This window comes from Rhamphochromis longiceps, linkage group LG8 (assembly GCF_057381845.1).
Source record: "Rhamphochromis longiceps isolate RC_006_pf linkage group LG8, R_longiceps_female_GT1.1, whole genome shotgun sequence".
NCBI classification, from domain to species: domain Eukaryota; kingdom Metazoa; phylum Chordata; class Actinopteri; order Cichliformes; family Cichlidae; genus Rhamphochromis; species Rhamphochromis longiceps.
In genome coordinates, this window is record NC_140564.1 from 19,294,106 (window position 1) to 19,313,315 (window position 19,210).

Consider the following 19,210-nt stretch of genomic DNA (forward strand, 5'->3'; position numbering starts at 1 on the left):
AAGCAGCCACAGGGAGAACAAAACCTTCTGCTGTGAGGTGGCAGTGCTAACCACAATGGCACCACTGATAAGAATATTATTAATGAGAGTCTTCAGTTTAGTATTTCACATTGAAATACACATTAAGTAGCCTATTAAGCATAAATGATGCATAATTTGGTCTGCAAAGTACAAAGGTTGAGTAAGGGAAGGCAGTTAAAAGGATTATAGTAGTGTAGTGCTGTCTGATTACATGCTAAAGTTGCACATATTGGTAAATGGCCTGTATTTATATAGCGCTTTACTAGTCCCTAAGGACCCCAAAGCGCTTTACATATCCAGTCATCCACCCATTCACGCACACATTCACACACTGGTGATGGCAAGCTACATTGTAGCCACAGCCACCCTGGGGCGCACTGACAGAGGCGAGGCTGCCGGACACTGGCGCCACCGGGCCCTCTGACCACCACCAGTAGGCAACGGGTGAAGTGTCTTGCCCAAGGACACAACGACCGAGACTGTCCGAGCCGGGGCTCGAACCGGCAACCTTCCGATTACAAGGCGAACTCCTAACTCTTGAGCCACGATCGCCCCATATTGATCATTTGAGACCATAAATCTTTACCCATTCATTTATTTCTTCATAGCTGGGCAATTTACAATGCAGGATACTAGTGCTGATTTTAATTGAAGACACGACAACTAAATTGAGTAAAAGGTTTTTGTATAACATTCCAACAGGCAGCTATACATTAGGGATTTCTTTTGTATCAGGAATGTCCTAAAATGTCAGGTTTCACTGTGGGAAAAAGGGATAATGTTAGTAAAAGTCCATACAGCAGCACCAATTTGGATACTGGATAAAGCCAGCTTTAAAATTCTTTGACATTTTTCACTTAAAATTAATCAGAAAATATTGATGACAAGAAAAAAAGTTTTAGCATGTTTTCAGAAAAGAGAGAAAATATCCAGTGAGCAGCAGTTCTCTGGGTGACAATACCTTGCTGATGTAAGAGGAGAACAGCCAGACTGCTTTGAGTTGAGTGGAAGGTAAGAGTAACTCAAACAACCACTTCTTACAAAGTACAACACAGCAAACCTTGAAGCAGATGAAAAAAAAAAAAACACACCAGGGGCCACTCCTGTCAGCTAAGAACAGGAAACTGAGGCTACAATATGCATGGGCTCACCAAAACTGGTAAATGGAAGATTTGAAAGATGTTGACTGATAAAAACATGGATCCATCCTGCCGTGGATCAACGCTTCAGGCTGCTGGTGGTGTATGATGTGAAGGATATTTTCAGTCATCAGATCTCAATCCAGTAGAGCATGTTTTTGACAATACAATACAATACAATTTTATTTATATAGCACATTTAAAAAACCACAGGTATGCCAAAGTGCTTCACAGAATGAGTTAAGAGCAATAATAAATACAAATATAAAGCACAAAATACAAATAAAATATACTAACAGGCGGGTGACATAACTAACCAATAATACACCAGGCATAGTAGGCACAACCCGAAAGGCTTAAGGTTAAAACATTATAAACATTAACAAAATGATAAAGATAAGTTCCAGTACACTAAAAATGTGGGCTCTAGGAGACGGGGAAAGCAAGGCTAAACAAATAAGTTTTTAATCGAGATTTAAAAGATTGAATTGTATCAGACGCCCGAATAGCTAGGGGGAGGTTATTCCAGAGGTAGGGTGCGACAGCGACGAATGCGCGGTCACCTCTGGTCTTGAGCCGAGATCTAAGTCGCACCAGGAGCATTTGGCCTGCTGATCTAAGCGCTCTCCCAGGGGTATAAAAGCTGAGGAGATCCGTAAGATAGCTGGGCGCGGTGTTATTTATGATCTTAAAAGTGAGCAATAAGATTTTAAAATCAATACGAAATTTAATAGGGAGCCAGTGGAGGTCGGAAAGAACTGGATTAATAGACTCAAACCTGCCAGTTCCAGTTAAGAGACGCGCAGCCGCATTTTGAACGAGCTGCAGTTTGTGAACAAGGGCAGAATGGAGACCAGTATAAAGGGAATTACAATAATCTAACCTTGATGTAACAAAGGCATGGATAAGTTTCTCCAGGTCCTTACGTGGTATGTAGGGCTTGGCCTTAGAGATTAGACGTAGTTGATTGAAAGTCGATTTAACTACGGAGGACACATGTTTGTCCAACTTGAAGGAACTGTCCAAGACAACACCCAGGTTCCTCAGAGTGTCAGAAAGGGAGTCAGCAAAGGGCCCAAAAATACCAGTTAGTTCAGCCCGAGAGAAGGGAGTATCAAAGATTACAATTTCTGTCTTCTTATCATTTAAAATGAGAGAATTGCTCAGTAGCCAGTTTTTAACTTCATTCATACAATCAAAGAAGTGTTGCAATGACGACGTGACATCCTCAGCTAGTTCAAAATAGATTTGAATGTCATCCGCATAGAAGTGAAAAGAAAAGTTGTATTTATCAAAGATTCGGCCCAAGGGTAACAAGTATAAAGAGAACAGCATGGGACCCAGCACAGACCCCTGGGGGACACCAGAGGTGACAGGGGCAATGGAGGAGGAGTAGGTACCCATGGTGACAGAAAAGGACCTTTCTGAGAGATAGGATTTAAACCAGCTATCCGTGGAGGAACGGGGTATTCATATTACTGATGTGCACCTGTGACGGCAAGCCACACATGGTAAGCTCCACACCTCACCGCCAGTTGATTCACTTTAGTTTACTTTGCAGTCACTACTTTAAATATATTCTATTTATTGTCCAATATTGTTTCTTTATTAAATGTATTTATTTTTTCATTTCACCTTCCAATGTTTGTATGGCATGCACACATATTATCACCGCAAGGTCAAAGTTCTGTTTTATGTTATATTAATACATCTGTCTTTGCTTGAGTTACCTGGGGTTTGGCTTCCCCTTCCTGGCTGGCAAAAGGTGTGGCAAAGGGCTGGGAGAGCTGAAGAATAGCTGACAGCCTAATTGGGTGAAACCAAATGATTCAAATTTGTTTAATTGTTTTGGATTAGTTAATGTTATTGCAGCCATTTTCCCCCCCTTGTGTGTCATTTGATTTAGCTAAACCATTAATTAAGTTCCCTTGAACTTGAAATGTATGGCTGTACTTATTAGTATAGTCAGACTGTATAGATGACTGTACTATACATACAGCATTATGAAAAAGTCTTGAGCCAACCCTTAGTAGTAGTAGTATCATTATTTTCTTGACATTTCTTTAAGTAGTCTTTAGGAATAGTTCTCCGGGCTTCTTAGTGGACATTCAAAGCTCTTCTTTGGATGTTTGTTGGCTTTTGTTCTGTTCTCTGTCAAGATGATCCCACACTGATTCAGTATACCGAGGTCTGAACTCTGGGGAGACCAATCCATGACTGATACTGTTCCATTATGTGGTTTTCTAACACTGTATTGGCAGAAGAATTAAGCTGTTGCCAATCAGATGCTTTCTCAATGGTATTGCATGGTGGATAAAAATCTGATGGTACTTTTCTCTGTTCATTATTCCATCAATTTTAACAAGAACTCAGACACCAGTAGCTGAAATGGCCCCAAGCAAATTTTACTACTCAGACATGCAGCTACATGTTTGCAGTTTAACTGAGAAAAAAATATTTCATGTTTCTACAAGAGCGGATGCCGTTGAGCGTTCAGGAAGACTGTTAATGTCCTTGGGTGTGGACTAAAGTATGATCAACTAGTAACAAACAGAACTCATTTTACACTGCATGTTATTAGTAGCTGTTCTTTGATAACTTTAAAAAACAAGAATTGGGTCCATAGGTTTGACTATAGTTTGGATTTTGTCTCATAGACAAAGGGTCAAAAGTATACTTGCACCCCCATTTTACATATCCTTAAGCAAGGCCACTTCAGAAGCCTAATGTTAGCCTGCTTTATCCTTTCATAAACCAGTGTTGATGTGTTTGGCATCATTGTCCTGTTGGAACACCCAACTGTGTCCACGTTCCAACCATATAGCTGTTGATCTGAGGTAAAGTTGAAGAATTTGAAGGTAGTCCACTGCCTTCATTATTTGATCCAATACCACTAGCAGCAAAACAGCCCCAGGAGCATGATGCTACCTCCACCATGATTGACGGTGGTACCGTGTTTTCTTTTTTGAAAGCCTCAGCTTTACTTCTCCAAACATAACTCTTGTCATTGTGGCTAAATAGCTCAATCTTTGTCTCGTCTGACTATTTGGCTTGTCCATGTGGGCAGCTGCAAATTTCAGTTGAGCTTAGGTGTCACTTTTGGAAGGGGGCTTCATCCTTGGTCAGCACCCTCTCACTCTATAGCGATGTAAAACTTACTTCATTTTGGACGGTGATGCTGGTGTTGTAGCAGTTTCCAGTTCATGGCACGATTGAGCTTTGGTGGTTCCTGGGTTGTTCCTGAACATCCTAACCAGTTTCTTCTCATCTGAGGGTGATAGTTAGTGTCATCTTCCAGACCTTGGCAAAGTGGTGACACATCTGGATATCTTATACTTAATTGTTTGAACTGATGATCTTGGAATCTGCAGTTGTTTAGAAATGGCTATAGGAGAAATCCTCAACTTGTGTAAATCTACACTTCTCTTTCTTAGATCTTCACTGAGTTCGTTAGAATTTCCCATTGTTCTCTGTGTTGATTGATCCAATAAGTTCTGTCAAACAAATTCTTTTTATGCTGGCAAAGAGAAACTGGCAGTTGTAGTCTATCATAGTCAGTAATATGAAGTTCATTGGCCTTGGCCTTGTTAAGTTAAAAGACACTGAAGATTTAGGTGAGTATATGTACTGTATATATATTAGACGCTGTATATATACTTCTCACCCAATGTGGGTAAGAGAAAGTCCCAAATACATGTAAATGTGTAAACCCAATTCTTGTTTTTAAAAGTCATTAAAGACTTTGTACAATCATTCCATCCTGGAAAAGAAACAGTTCGAAGAAATCATTAAAATCACATAGTTGCCATAACATTTATGCCCATAATGAGTATAAGTAAACATCTGACCATAACTGAATAATGACTCCTTCAAACTCTGATATATATATCTATATCTATATATATAGATATATATAGATATAGATATAGATATTATAGATAGATAGATAGATAGATGTGTGTGTGTGTGTGTGTGTGTGTGTGTGTGTGTGTGTGTGTGTGTGTGTACGTATATTTACAAATGGCTGTACTTTATTCATGATTTAACGTCTTTACAAATCTGTAATAAACCACAAAATATAAAGAGTAATTTCACGAGCCTAGTTAGGAAGGTCACTCATGTTTATAACCTTCATGGCAGATTGCTTTTGAATTTCACCTTGGCTTATGTTTGCGTTTTACAAGGACAGCTGGCATGTGCATGTGTTGCACATACATATACACATTTGCTACCCAGCACCAACTGAGTAGTGTTAGACATGGATATCACTGCCAAGCCTGAACAAAGTAGCATTAATTGTCCCGTTATCTGCAAGCTTCCCTGGCAAGGTCTGCCAGGCAGGGCCGTGACCCTGTAAAGACACTAGGCATGTCTGATTATGTGCAGCTGAGGGCTGATAAGAGATACATTTATTGGCTGTTGCTGTTCACTTATAAACAATGACTCTACGGTTCAAAGATGTAGCCTGTACCACAGAGAATGGGGCTTTATTCTTTGTGCACATTTTCAGTGTTTTATATAAACAGATTAAAACGTCTGTGATTTTGAAAGAAGCAGAGTTAATATTTGCAAACTAAAAATCGAGCTGAAATAGATTGCTTCCCTACGTGGGATCCATTCAGCGTTTCAGTGCACAGAAAACAACAATTTGCAAAATGCGGTGCTGTGACTGGTGCAAATTTCTCGTCATGACATGAGATGCTGCCGCCCGGACCTGTAGGAAAGTAGCTGGCGCAGCAGTCCAACAGTGTTGAGTCAACGTTGCATCTGGGAGGCTGAGAGAGGAGAGGAGGCAGCGGCATCTCTGCTCTGCTGTGGCGAGACAGAGGAGATGACATAGCGACTGGACCAGCTACAGTCACTCTGACACCTGTACCCGACTGCGCCATTGTCTTTTGTCATCTGTTTAATTAGATACTGCTATTTCTGTCGCATGCTTCCCACCGATGCCCTCGGTGAGCTGCCCTCATACAGATTTTGATCTAAGTTGAGGCACGCTAGCGCTAGCTCGCTGCTGCTACCCTTCAACATTGAAGTGGTCACATAAACATGCGGATCATCGAGGCGGAGACCCCCGGGATACCTCTAAACGCTTTCAACAGGACACGACTTTCGACTGGCCGCTGACTGGACTCTGCAGAGTCGCCGTGTAAATGTTGCATAACAATTTCTTCCTCTATTCTAGACATGTGTAAACTCCAATCCGCTAGCCACGGTTAGCGCTTAACGGGGTCTGTTAGCTGCGCTGCTACTGCTACAAACAAATAACAAGCTAACGAAACAGTTTAACGCCACCGTGTCTTGTCCATGAATTAGCGAGAAAACACAGACGGGGACACAGTTGACGATTAGTATTTATGTGGAGGTGCTAGTATCTCTCTAACTGTTGTTGTGGATTGATGGATGGTGTCGGTTGCCAAGCCAGTGGTGACTAAAGTACCACAGCTAGCGCTAGCTAGCGTTTGTACTCATTGTTAGCGGGCGGTTGAGGGGTGCAGACAGTTGCTGTTGCCTGCCGCGGGATGGCATATAATGTTGGCTATATCGTTTTGTACACTGAGCATACATGCATACTGGCTGACCCAGTTTTTGTCTTATTAGGACTTGGGAGAAGAAAACGGCAAATCCCGCTAACTCGCCTTGCCACTCTGCCGCTAGTTAGCTTAACTAGCTGTTAAATTTGGAGAGAAAACGTAAGTTAGCGTTTGCTCAGGAACAAGTAAATTTGACACGTGGGCTCCTTGAGTCTGCATCCCGTCAGAGCTTGGGCCAATTTAAAAATTAAAGGTTAACTGACTAGACTAGGCTGGGTCGCCAATGTTGTCAGCATAGCTTATTTGTATGTGAATCAAAAGCGTAACCTGTATCTGGTTATCCAGACAGGTTAACCTCGGCTAGCAGTGCTGCCAGAAGCTTTGAGCAGCAGTAGCATTACATGCAATGTCAATATTTTTCGACGTTTGGGATTTTAAAAATAGCGCAATGCGTATTTTGCTAATGGACTTCAACTTTTAATGAGTCAGCTCCTCGACTATGTGCAAACTGTAAAAACCGCATAGTAAAACCACATGCTTTTATATGTATAGGTGTATATATATATGCATATAAATGCATATAGGTAAAACGGCATGTTGCACAAAGGCGTCTGCTCACTGACATCCTATCCCCGTGTAGTCTCTCAGCATTCAGTGCAGTGCACCCTTCCCTTACCTGAATCTTAGCTCTTCTTTGGCCTTTCAGTAGAAAAATCTATTCCCACCAATGGTAGTCTAGAATAGTATTTGCGACATGCTTACACCAGGGAATTGTAGTGCGCTCAGTATGAGCCCTCATTCACTCTGTCATGTCTCGTGTTTTTCAGAGAGGTGAAAGAGCGACGGATCTCAAGGACCAGATTGCCTGCTGAACTTTTTGCCTCAACCACAGATCGCCAGGGAACATGCTGGCCATCCTAGCTGCTGGCTCTATTTTCTTTCCAGGCCTTTTCCTGCTGTCCAAACAATGCCTGAAGACCATTCCAGGACTGAGATGGAGCGAAGGGGACGCAGTGATTGTATCAGCTAGGTTAGCCCCTCTGAAATGCTTTTGAATTGCTGTGTTGTCTTATTTGCAGTAGATGTAGAAATGCCATCTAGAAACTCGACCCTCACTCTGTTTACCTTTTATGCCAACAGCATGCCCTCTAAAATTATAGCAAAGTGGTGCTTTTACTGCAGTGCAATCAAGGTTGTTTTAGACTAAACCTCTTATTTTTTTTATTTATTTTTTTGCGTAACAAGTGTGTCAGATTAATGTGGAAGCTATTATGTTTTTACAGGTACTTTGAGCTGTGTTATTTTGCACATTTTTAACATGTGTTAACTAGACAGTGAATGCTTGTCATTTCAGGTTGGTGTCCTCAATTCAGGCAGTCATGGCTTCCTCAGCAGGCTACATCATTGCCTCTTCCTGTGAAGACATCATTGAGGACCAGTAAGTCTATGAATACATTTCTGGAATATATTCTGTCACATTTGATCAGGCTTTGATATCATGATTGGTCATTTCCAGGTCTGTGTCTGGACTATGTATAGGCTCTCTGGTTTTCATGTTCTACATACAGATGAGGGACAGAGTTATTAATCCCTCTATTGAAATGCCCTTTAAAAAAAAATTTTTTTAAGTGTTTTCCAAGTGTTCTCAAACAGGACAAGGAATTTTTAACACAGCTTTTCCAAACATCCTAGTTTTACTTTGGATGCTTAAATGATTTCACTTTTCACTTTGTTGCTAAAAGCCAATACTGTATCCTTTTTGCTGGATAACAGCGTGCCGTTGTTTCTTCTTGCACATGTCTCGTGTAAATCCCAGGCAGTTGTTCTTTGGCGAAACTCTCAAGCCCCTCCAGATGCAAGGTCTTATAGCATGGACCTTGGTGTTCAGTTTGCCCTACAGATCTTTAGTGGGATTAAAGTAATGGCTCTGTGCAAGCCAGTCAGCAGCGTTCACTTAGTTCTTTACCGGGGCGATATATGTTTTTGGTTGTTGTCATGTTGGACGACAAAGGGACGACCCAGACCTAGTTTTACTGTTGAATGCTTGAAGTTTTATTTCAAAATCTTCCCATATCATTCATCAGATATCAAATATCGCCTTTATGATTCCTTCCACCTCAAGGACATCCTCAGTTCCAGATGCACTGAAGGAGCCCCACAACATAATACTCCCTCCACCACTTTTCAATGTATGGATTGTGTTCTTTGGGGTGAATGCCCCTCCCTTCTTTCTCTAAACAAAAGCAGCATTTCTCTGGCCAAAGAGCTCTAGTTTTGTCTCATCTGAGCCAAAGATGTGCCAGGTCATCATTAACATACTTCAATCTGGCTTGAACGATTCTCTTCTGCAGAAATGTAGTTTTTCTTGATATGAACCTCACAGTGCAGGGTTCCAGTGGTTGTCTTCTTTGACACTACAATCCATCTCATGCTTTGTGAGAATCAGCATTTGTTTTTCTTTTGTTTTTGACATAATACTTTTTTCAAGTGACAGCTCAAATCCTTGCCGAAAATTGTGACAAAAACTTTAAATGTCACAGGGGGGAGGGCCTAATAATTTTGTTCTCATCTGTATGTTTTAGGTGGGTTTTTCCAGTTAGTTTTTTCATTGCAGAGGGGGCAAGCTTTGTTTTATTAAGGGTTGTCATAGTTTATATAGCTAATTGTACTTAGCTCCAACTTGGCAGGCAAGTGCAGTATTAATGAAGTTGTGTTCTGACTGTTAGTGAAGCTGTGTCCCTCCTGTTATGCTTCCAGGCACTGGCTCACGAGCAGTTACATCATGTTCGCCGTTCCCTACTTTGTGTACGACATCTACGCCATGTTCATGTGCTACTGGTACAAGCTCCGGGTCAAAGGGCACGAGGAGGCCTCAGCGGCACCCCAGCACATGAGCTCGGCGCTGACCAGCTACTTGCGTCGCGAGTTCCTCATGGTGCTGCACCATGTTGTCATGGTCACCGTCTGCTTCCCCGTCTCTGTGGTAACTGTCATACATTGCTCTTTCTGTTGAGCACGGATCTGAGCAAAGCAAGAAAAGTATAGCAGTGAATTATCTACCCACACTCAGGTATTTTAGTCTTGTGAAAAGGTGCAGTGTACTTGTGGCAGAAGTGTTTCACGTTTTATTCCCAAAGCAAAACTTACTGTGTAGCACAAAAAGGATATAAGTCCAATTTAATAATCATTGTCTCATAAAGCAATTTATATGGTGTATATTGTATTTAATGTACTGTTAAGTCAAGGAAAAATAGCCCAGTGCCAAATAAGAACCTGATAATTCTCTGATTCTTCTTCTCTCATTTATAAACAAACTAAACTAAGCAGTACGTTTTTTCCAGGTTTTAAAACTATGCCCTTGTTTTAATAGATTTAAAGTTATTCACTGTTCTGCAGCGTGTTCACTGTTCAGCTTCTAGAGGCATTAAAAAGCCGTCCACATTTGTCTGACAGAGTAGCAATTAAGTCTTCAAACTATTTCAGTTGACTAGCTAAACGTTCACTTCCAGAGAAGGGGTATTTTTATTGCAGATGTACTAACAAGTCCACAAAGGAACAAAGCGGTCTAGACAAATAATCAGCCTTCTTTTCCCTCTCTCCCTAGTTTTGGCGACAAGGAAAGGGCGATTATTTCCAGGGCATAATGTTCATGGCTGAGCTCAGCACTCCGTCTGTCTGCTTAGGAAAAATACTCATCCAGGTAAGCATCTGAGTTCAGCCTGTAGGAAGACTGAAGTGCATTTTTATTTTAATTTTTTTTGCATGTGCATGTGTCACACTAAAGTTCTCCTGCACTCTCTACTGTTTTTTTTTTTTTTTTTTTCCTTCTCCCTTTTTTAATTCATCGGAGAGTATATTTCCAGCCATTCCCAGCATGCAGCTTGTTCATGCCCAGCGGCTCCTGTCAGCTGCGTCTTACATGAACAGCTCTGTCAGAAACATCAGTCTGTAATTGGTAACACAGTCCGCTGCTGGAGTTGCACGTCCCCCCTGTATTTGTTTTTAGGTCTGTGTGTTTCAGTGTCTGCTTGTACTCCAAAGTGAGGCTCCCACAGCTGTTTGTCTCTGAACATAGCCCCTAGATTTACACTGGATGTTCAGCAGATACACTATCTGCATGTCCTTCTACCCTTTATCACTTAGCACCCTGGCTCTCCCATTCACAGTGCACATGGCAGTTTGATAAACAGCAAAAGCTGTGTCCTTAGACCTCCCTGCTTAAAGAAATAACTAAAAAAAACCCTATGTAATACAAAAGGGTTCTTATTGATGGGATGCCATGTAATTCTAGCATGTGAGATTAGTGAATGGGCACGAGGAAAAACCTCTTAGGCAGATGTGTGTTTGTGCTCTTATTTATCTCACGAAAACAGGTTCAAGATAAAGCTTTAAGCTAATGAGGGTGTAAAAAGGGGCTGCTGCAGCATCTCCCTGCCCTCCCACCTTTCCAGCCAGGAGCATTACACTGTGCTTTCCACCTCGTCTTGTTTAGATAGCATTAACAAATATAACAATATTAGAATTAACAGTATTACAGTCAAAGATTAACATCGGTGGCTTTCACCAAACTGTACCGCTTGCTTTTCTTTCTCCCTCTCTCTTTTTATTCCCGCTCTCAGTACAAACAGCAGCACACTCTCCTGCACAAAGTGAATGGGACTCTTATGCTGATCACTTTTTTCATCTGTCGAGTCCTACTCTTCCCTTACCTCTACTACGTCTACGGAAGGTATGTCTTTCTTTCCATCTCTGTTCTGCTGTCTGGCTGAACTCGGGTCAGTGACTTGCACAGCCACTAGAAAGGTTTGTGAGCGCACGTTTTACAACCCTGCAATTTTTTTTGTCTCCTCCCCGTTTTGGGTCCAGGTACGCATCCATTCCCTTCCACATGGTTCCGCTGACGGTGCCCTGGCACTGTAACCTCGGCGCTGCTCTGCTTATGGCGCCCCAGCTCTACTGGTTCTCCCTCATTTGCAGAGGCGCCCTGCGACTGTTCACGGGCACCTCCCGCTCGCAGAGGCCGCACCCGACCGCCGCCGCCGCTAAGGAGCTCCAGAGGGATGGCAACGCTCTGCCCCAGCCCGCCAACGGCTACAGCACGCTCCCCACAGAGCCCGAGCTGGCCACGCACTGAGAGGAGCGGTGTGGAGGGGAGGCTGGGGGCGGGGGAGGGAAAGAAGGCGAATGTACCAATGAGTATGTAAAGGAAGGAACGCTGCAAGGAGGAAAGCGAGACTTGAAACGAGCTGAGACGGTGGCCTCAGATTGTGCTGAAGTGCTTGTAGCCAGCAAAACAGTTAAACGCTTCAGCGGCTAGCCTTCAAGTACTTCAGCCTCTTAGTTTGTAGGAAACATAAAGGAAGTGTTGGCGCGCTCAGTATTTAAGATGTCTTCGGGCACTGTGACAGACAGGAACATGCACTGACTAGAGAGGAAGTTGCCTGGATGTACAGCAAGCATAGGTGGCCGTTTCCCCTCACGTAGATCAAATTCAGTCCTCTCTGCCTCCTGGAAGAGCAGGAAAATAGGAATGTATTATATTGTATGTTAGTATGTTCGCTGTAGATGGAAGGCCTAATTCAGTTTAGTAATGAAGAAGACCTTCAAAAAAGAAAAAAAAATCCCAGCTAAACAGTATTTTGACTTGTTAGTGTTTATTATCTGTATCCTCTATGTAGTCACTGTCACTCTAACAAAAATGTAACCGACCTGCAGACTGACTCATCTTTAGAACGGAGATAATCTCATACGACTGTATTCTGCTGCCTTATCCCTCCCTCCTGCTCCCCTCCCCCTGATTCTTTATGTTTTAGTTTTTTAAAATATTATTATTTTTTACTCTCAAGAAAGAAGGAAGAGGCTTTCCCTCGGACAGAAAAATGTGATGGTTGTACATAGCAGATGTTTTAAAAAAGAAGAAAAAGTCATTCCATGTCAGTATTAGGTCAGTGTTTATTTATTTTCTTAGGCTTTGTCCGACTTCTGCATCCGACATTTTTGACAGTTCGACGTTAAGACGGAAACATTTCACAGTCTTACAGCTTAGTGAACGCAAACTACCCTCAGATATTTCCACAGTGGTCCTCGTTTCAGTGTAGATAAAGATTGTGTAGATTCCTTTTCATCACTATTATTATTATTATTATTTTTACATATAAGATGGTTACTTTTAATTGTTTGGTGTTGTACAACAGCACCAATTACTTTGCAGGAATATTTCACAAAGGGATCTGTGATGTTTGAGTGTTTCTAGCTCCGTTAGGGGGTCTCGTAATGTCAAAGTTTGAAGGGGAACAACAAAGACAAGGAAGCACATTTGTTACTTTTTTTTTTGCTGTTAAGTCTGTGAGTTAAGCCTTTCAGCCCTGTATGAAATGTTCCAATCATTTGAGCCACTGGTTCTATGAACCTTCTTCGAACAAACAAGCTTGTTTTGTATGATTTCATGTTTGTTTTAAGTAGCTACACTTTTCTGGAAATGGGTCAAGGAAACAAAACAGGAAAAACAAAAAACTCAGACAGCTTAAAAACCATCAAAGACAGGGAAGTGTGTGCCAAAGCATCTGGAGAGCCATGGGGATGTTGAACACAGAATATCCATTCCCCTGTTCCATGACTTCATAAGGTACTGCTTCTTGACAATACTCAAAACATTTCAACTGATGTACTGTATATTCCACGAAATGCTTGTTATTTATTTGTAAGTATTTATTATTTATTTATTTATTTGGTTTGTGGTTTTGAATGCATATTTATGCATACATATTATACTCTATGCTTCTGAGCCTCATGTGAAGGCTGTATTGTTACTCAATCTTAGCTAAAATATACTTCTCTGTCCTGAACCTGTCTCGACTCTTTTTTTTTTTTTTTTTTTTTAAAGCTTTTAGTACTTAAAATCAGACTGATTGTGTAGCTCCATCACTAGGTAGGAATGAGCCAGTAGAGGGTGCCACAATCAGTGAAGTTGTGTGATTTTGAAAAGTTTATTCATTGTCACCACTGCAGCTCTGTACTTACAGCTTTCTTTACCCCCTGAAGGCCTACTCGGAGTAACCCTTGAAGCTGTTTTCTGAACTGAGATGTTTCTTTCATATTTGGGGCCTGTTTATAAAACAAAATGACTGGGTTTGCATCAGAGGTTAGTGAGGGTAGTCTGCCTGTGCAGCTACCCTTGGAAAAAAAAACAAAACTGTTGTAATCAAATGTCTTATTTTCTCAAATATACAGAGGTATCAAATTATTAATGAGACCACATGAAGCAGATTTATGCATTTTTCTTTAAATTCTACGCCCTAATAACATCTATAATATTAGTCGTATAGTAGTTTAAATCAAACAGTCCAGATGTAATTGAAGTGCAGACTTGCAGCTTTAATGCAAATATTTCGCATTAAAGGTTTTGGAATTGCAACCATTTTTCTACAAACGTCCTCATTTTCAGAGTCTCAGACATAGTTTTGATGTCCAGATGAGGCGTGTTCTCATGTTATTTCATGACAAATGTTTCAAGCAAGAGATGTGGAGCTGATACCAAGTGCTGAAATTGAAATTGGAGACTGTTCAGTGGAACTGGCAATGTGAGCTCCAAAAATGAATGTGTACTAAAATATGGGAAGAGAAAAGTATGAAGAAGATAAGGAACAGCTTAGCATGTCTGCTAATTGAACCTGGTCTCTGGTGTTGATGATGTGACTGCTGACAGGAGTAGAAGGATGATTTGTGAAGTGTGCAGCACTGTGCTCTGCTCAGATTCAGCTAAATACTCCATAATTGATAGGTGCTAATGAATAATGACCCAAAGCAAACTGCAAAAGCAACCCAAGAGTTTGATTTCAATGCAAAAGAGCATGCTTTGGAGTTTGGTAAGACAAAACTGATGACAAAGAGACAAGCAAGCAAGCAACTGAAGGTGGCTGCAGCAGAGGACTTAGAGGGAGGACACGCAGCATTCGGTGATGTCCATGAGTTGTAGACTTCAGGACTTCATTGACTGCAAACAATTTTCATCAAGTACTAAAAATAGTCCTTATGTTTAAAGTTATATTAGTTTGTTCAATTACTTTTGTCAAAGCAAAATATTTGTAGAGCCTCAAAATTAAAGCTAAAAATCGGCACTTCAGTCATATTTTAATTGAAATGAAATGCTTTAAATTTCTTTGTACTTACAACATTAGCCTGCCAAGTTAGCACCTCATATTTATTGTTAGCGCCAAATCACAACAACAATCACCTTAAGGTGCTTTACATTGTAGGGTAAAGACCCTACAATAATAGGACCCCCCTTTTAAGCACTTGGGGACAGTGGGAAGGAAAAACTCCCATCAAACAGGAAGAAACCTCAGGCACAACAAGGCTCGGGAGGGGCAGCCATCCACCACAACTGGTTGAGGGTGAGGGGAGGGAAACGGGACAAAGACACAGTGTGGAAGAGAGCCAGATTAATATTAAATGCAGAGAGGTGTATCCACAGAGAGGGTGAAGAAGAACACTCAGTGGGCCCCATGACCCACCCAATCCTCCAGTGTAACTACAGGATTATTCAATGTCACCTTATATTTATCAAAAAGGAAAGGTTAAAGTCTGATCTTAAAAGTAGAGTGGGTGTCTATCTCCTGAATCCAAACTGGGAGCCGGTTTCCACAGAAGAGGGACCTGAAAGCTGAAGACTCTGCCTCCCATTCTACTTTTTACTGGAAACCACAGTAAGCCCGCAGTCTGAAACTAAAGGACTCTATTAGGGTGACACAGTACTATAAGGTCTTTAAAGGGCCTGATTATTTAAGAGCTTGTATGTGAGGAGAATTATTTAAAATTTGATTCTGGATTTAAAAAGGAAGCCAGTGAAGAGAAACCAATATGGGAGAAATACCTTTGTCACCAGTTGTTTCATTTAGTATATGAATTCTTGCATTACGGCCAAAAACACAAGTTTCATAAGATCAAAGTGACTCCATCAGTTAAATTACTTTGTAACGCAATCCTCATTAAATAGTGTTTTCAGGTACATTATATTATACCCTGCATAAAACTCAAATCAAAGCAGAGCTACCCACTGTGGCCACCACCTGTGACAAGGGAGCAGACAAAAGTAGCTTTATTATATAATTTAGAATCATAACGATATCATCATATTCATTTAGCCACAGATTGAAATAAACTGTCAGTACGCTCAGAGTATAACAGGTGAGGGATGTCCTCCAGGGTTAAAATTTTTATTGCCATCATACAAAACACATAAAACATACAAAACTTGTTACATTAAAAAAAATTCAAGTTTTTTAGAAAGCCTCAGGGAAATGCTTGGCTTTAGATGCCTTTGGGCAAGTCCTTGTCTCAAAAGAAACCATCAGTATCTCCTCTGTCGTGGTGAGAAGATGGTGTTGGGGTTGCTGTCCCGTTCCCTCTCCTTCTCCCGCTCCCTCTGGCTGTTTGGAGAAAGGGCTTCCTCCAGCTTCTTGTCACTCTTGAAGAGATCTCTTCCTGTGCGCATGATATGCTCCTCAATCTTGCGGTGGCGCTTCATGTCTGACAATACTTTGTCCAGCCGAGCTTCCCTTTTAACAGAGGAGCGGGCAGAAGATCCTGGGAGACAACAGGCAAAAATCATTATTAAATAAAAGACAAAAAAGTCCAGATTATAAAGAGACAACACAAATAATTGATTGTGACATACCAGGAGTCCTGCGCCGGCTTAGGAAAGCATTTTTTGGAGTGGTTTGCATTTTCTCCTCATCAAAGTCAAACTCAGTTGGAGTTGGAGGCCTGAAAAAACAAAACGAAACATGACCAACCAAAAGCACTCGAACCAAACTCCTTAATCCTGAAATGACCAAAAAGAAAAGCAACACTGACTTGCGTTCCCTCTCCTGCCTCTCCCGTTCCTTGGCTGCCTCCTCCTCTTCGTCTCTTTCGGGCGAAGAGGTCTGTTCAGGCGTGGGGGGCCTTCTAGGAAGGGGCACAAAGTTCAATTCCAGCATATCTCCTTTAGCGAGGAGCTCATAGAGTCTTTTGATCTCTGCGGGAGGAGGCATCCAGTTTTTGGGGTCCTCCATTTCCTCGTCGCTGTACGGAAGCTCCCAGTCACCGTCCGCCTCTTCGGCTTTCTGTTTTCCATCTTCAGCCTCCACCCCTGCGTCTGCCTGAGATTCATCCTGCTGCGCCTCTCCTCCCACTACATCTGTGTTCCCATCTGAGAAAAAAAACGTACACAGTCAGTTTAAAATCTCTTTTAAAAACAATAATAAAGCGACATTTTATTGTGGATTAACCCTATACTGGGCTTTGATGTAGCTCCCCGCCTTCAATTTAGAGCTACATGCTTTTGTTCTGATTGGCTGCCCCTCAGAGGGTCTGAACTGCAGGTCCGTGTTGACGATGTGTGAGGCAACCACATAAGGAATACTGGCTTCCACTGACAGATCCATGTGTAGATTGTAGGCTGGACTTTTGAAGGGGATTACTTGTACATACACTGACCTCAATATGTGAAGGTTTAGCCATGTTTAATAGGAGCAATCAGCACTGCAAAAAGTACTGTATGTATGACAGAAAGCAATACACATAATAGGTCCAATTTAAACATCTTTCAGACACACTGCTTTGACTTCTCTGTGACAAGCTCTACGTAGGGACGGACTGATATGTCAACAGAACATCAACATCACACCCATGATGGGCATCGGGGTGCAAATAGCAAAACTATTTGAAAATCAGTGGTGACATTTATTGATAGCAGGAGCTAACATTTCTCTCGTGTGTAATATATTCTCTGCAGCAAGTGATACAAAAGCCAAAAGACTTGAAGTGATCAAGTACATCAGGGCACAGAACAACACAGACTTTTCTAATGAAGGCTGGATCAGTTACTGAGCAATAGTGGCTTTACTGAATAGTTTCATAGAAACCATTTTTTAACTTATATATATATATATATTTTTTAAATTAAAAGACCTCCAACTTTCTTAAAGTTCACAATTGGATTGATTCTAATATTAATATTTTGTATTGATTTTTTGTTTTCTTTAATAGATGGTTTTTGCATTTTATTGCTGTCTTTTAACCCTGAAAAACAGTTTGGATGACTAGGTTTTTTTGTTAAGTGCTCTAGATTGGATAATCTAGGTATAATGACGCAGGGTCATAAAGATACTTGATTTCTGTATTTTAAATATACATTTAAATATACATCCCCCATCATAAATCCAGTTGACTGCAGTCTATATAGCAATATAAGCAAATATTACAGTTAAAAACAGAAACATCAGCTTATATCTAGTCCCAGCAGTCTGTTTGCTTTTTCTTTTTAACTTACATACAAAGAACTGGCGCAGGGTGTACCACACTAATGCCAACTCCAGCACCACACCCACACCAGACCCTGGGTGAATAAGCATTTAAGAAAATGGGCGGATATTTGTCCTTGCTGATACTTCAGACTCACACTAGTTACCTGTACAGGACATGCTTGTCCACACTGAAGACTTTTACCCTGATAATGAAACTTCCTGTCTACTGTGCGTCCTTTCACTACACCTGCCCATGCATGTATCTTTACGCGTGTACTGTACCTGTATCCTCCTTGGCTGTTGCGTCGTCCTCCTCTGCCATCTCCGTATCCGGTTGCTTCGTGCTGTCCTCGTCCTCTTTGCCCTCTGCAGCTTCCTCTGAGTCCTTCATGTTCAGAACCTCTATGCCCTCTTTCAGTGAGGTGTCTGTGGCCTCAGCTTGCATGCTTCCTGCTGGTGAAGTTTCTCGCAACAGATCTGCTGAACAGAAGCCTGCCATTTAGATCTAGAAAACATTTTAGTGCAGCTGAAACTAACTTCGGGTATACACAACTGTGTAGATTAAGAGGATTTTTTAGAGGCTATAACTTTTAGCCGTAGCTGTTTACTTTTGTTAAAGGATAAGTGAACGTACAGTCAACTAAAACAAGCGGCTAGCTAACGTCAGGCCTAACCGCCAGCTATTTCTTAAACAGTAGTTAATCTGCTAATAACATACGTGCCTTAAATCGTCATTAACGGCTTCTTCCGGATCGGTGCTGCTGTGAAAGCGATTAAAACGTTGAGTCAAATACTTTTCCAGTAAAAACTCCCCATGAGAGTCACTAAGTATAACAAACGCTTATGCACAGACGTAAACATTGCGCCATTTTGGCTGTAGGGATCTGCCTGAGCCTCTGCACTGCCGGGGCGGGGGAGCTTCACCTCATCGCTGATACAACGTCATGTGGATAATCCACACTCACTGCGAGCGGACACTCCAGCAGTAGAGGGGAATGGTTTGGAGATCTACGCTCGACGCGACTTCCTGCACACTGCGCAAGCGCGAGCAGGTCTCCGGGCAGACAGAGCGAAATTTGTATTAGCTTCCTTTGCTTTTCTGTTCATGTTGTTCTTGTTGTTTTTAAAACGTACGTATATGTACGTTTGTGTAGCGTAAACCTGACAAATGTAATCAGAAAAGCCACAAATCACATTAATATGGACGCATGACGTAAAACAGGCGCCA

At 41.6% G+C, this 19,210-nt stretch overlaps 2 protein-coding genes across 3 annotated transcripts; one reads left to right on the top strand and one right to left on the bottom strand.

Moving 5' to 3' along the window:
- The first annotated feature begins 5,890 nt into the window (after positions 1-5,890).
- On the top strand, positions 5,891-13,539 carry tlcd3bb (TLC domain containing 3Bb). 2 transcript variants are annotated; one of them, XM_085416322.1, is made up of 7 exons: positions 5,891-6,853; positions 7,522-7,724; positions 8,049-8,132; positions 9,452-9,677; positions 10,299-10,394; positions 11,314-11,423; positions 11,561-13,539. In XM_085416322.1, exons 2-7 carry the CDS (start codon positions 7,600-7,602, stop codon positions 11,826-11,828), a joined length of 909 nt encoding a protein of 302 aa, XP_085272448.1. In that variant the 5' UTR covers positions 5,891-6,853; positions 7,522-7,599; the 3' UTR covers positions 11,829-13,539. The 2 variants fall into 2 exon arrangements, with proteins under 2 accessions (XP_085272448.1, XP_085272446.1); XM_085416320.1 differs by having other exon boundaries at positions 5,891-6,309.
- A 2,356-nt stretch (positions 13,540-15,895) lies between these two features.
- pagr1 (PAXIP1 associated glutamate-rich protein 1) lies at positions 15,896-19,123 on the bottom strand. Its single transcript, XM_085416325.1, has 5 exons — positions 18,705-19,123; positions 18,265-18,459; positions 16,550-16,886; positions 16,371-16,459; positions 15,896-16,279 (listed from the first exon to the last, which is right to left on the bottom strand). The coding sequence occupies exons 2-5, from the start codon at positions 18,425-18,427 to the stop codon at positions 16,044-16,046; spliced, it is 825 nt and encodes a 274-aa protein (XP_085272451.1). The 5' UTR covers positions 18,428-18,459; positions 18,705-19,123; the 3' UTR covers positions 15,896-16,043.
- Between the last annotated feature and the right edge of the window lie 87 nt (positions 19,124-19,210).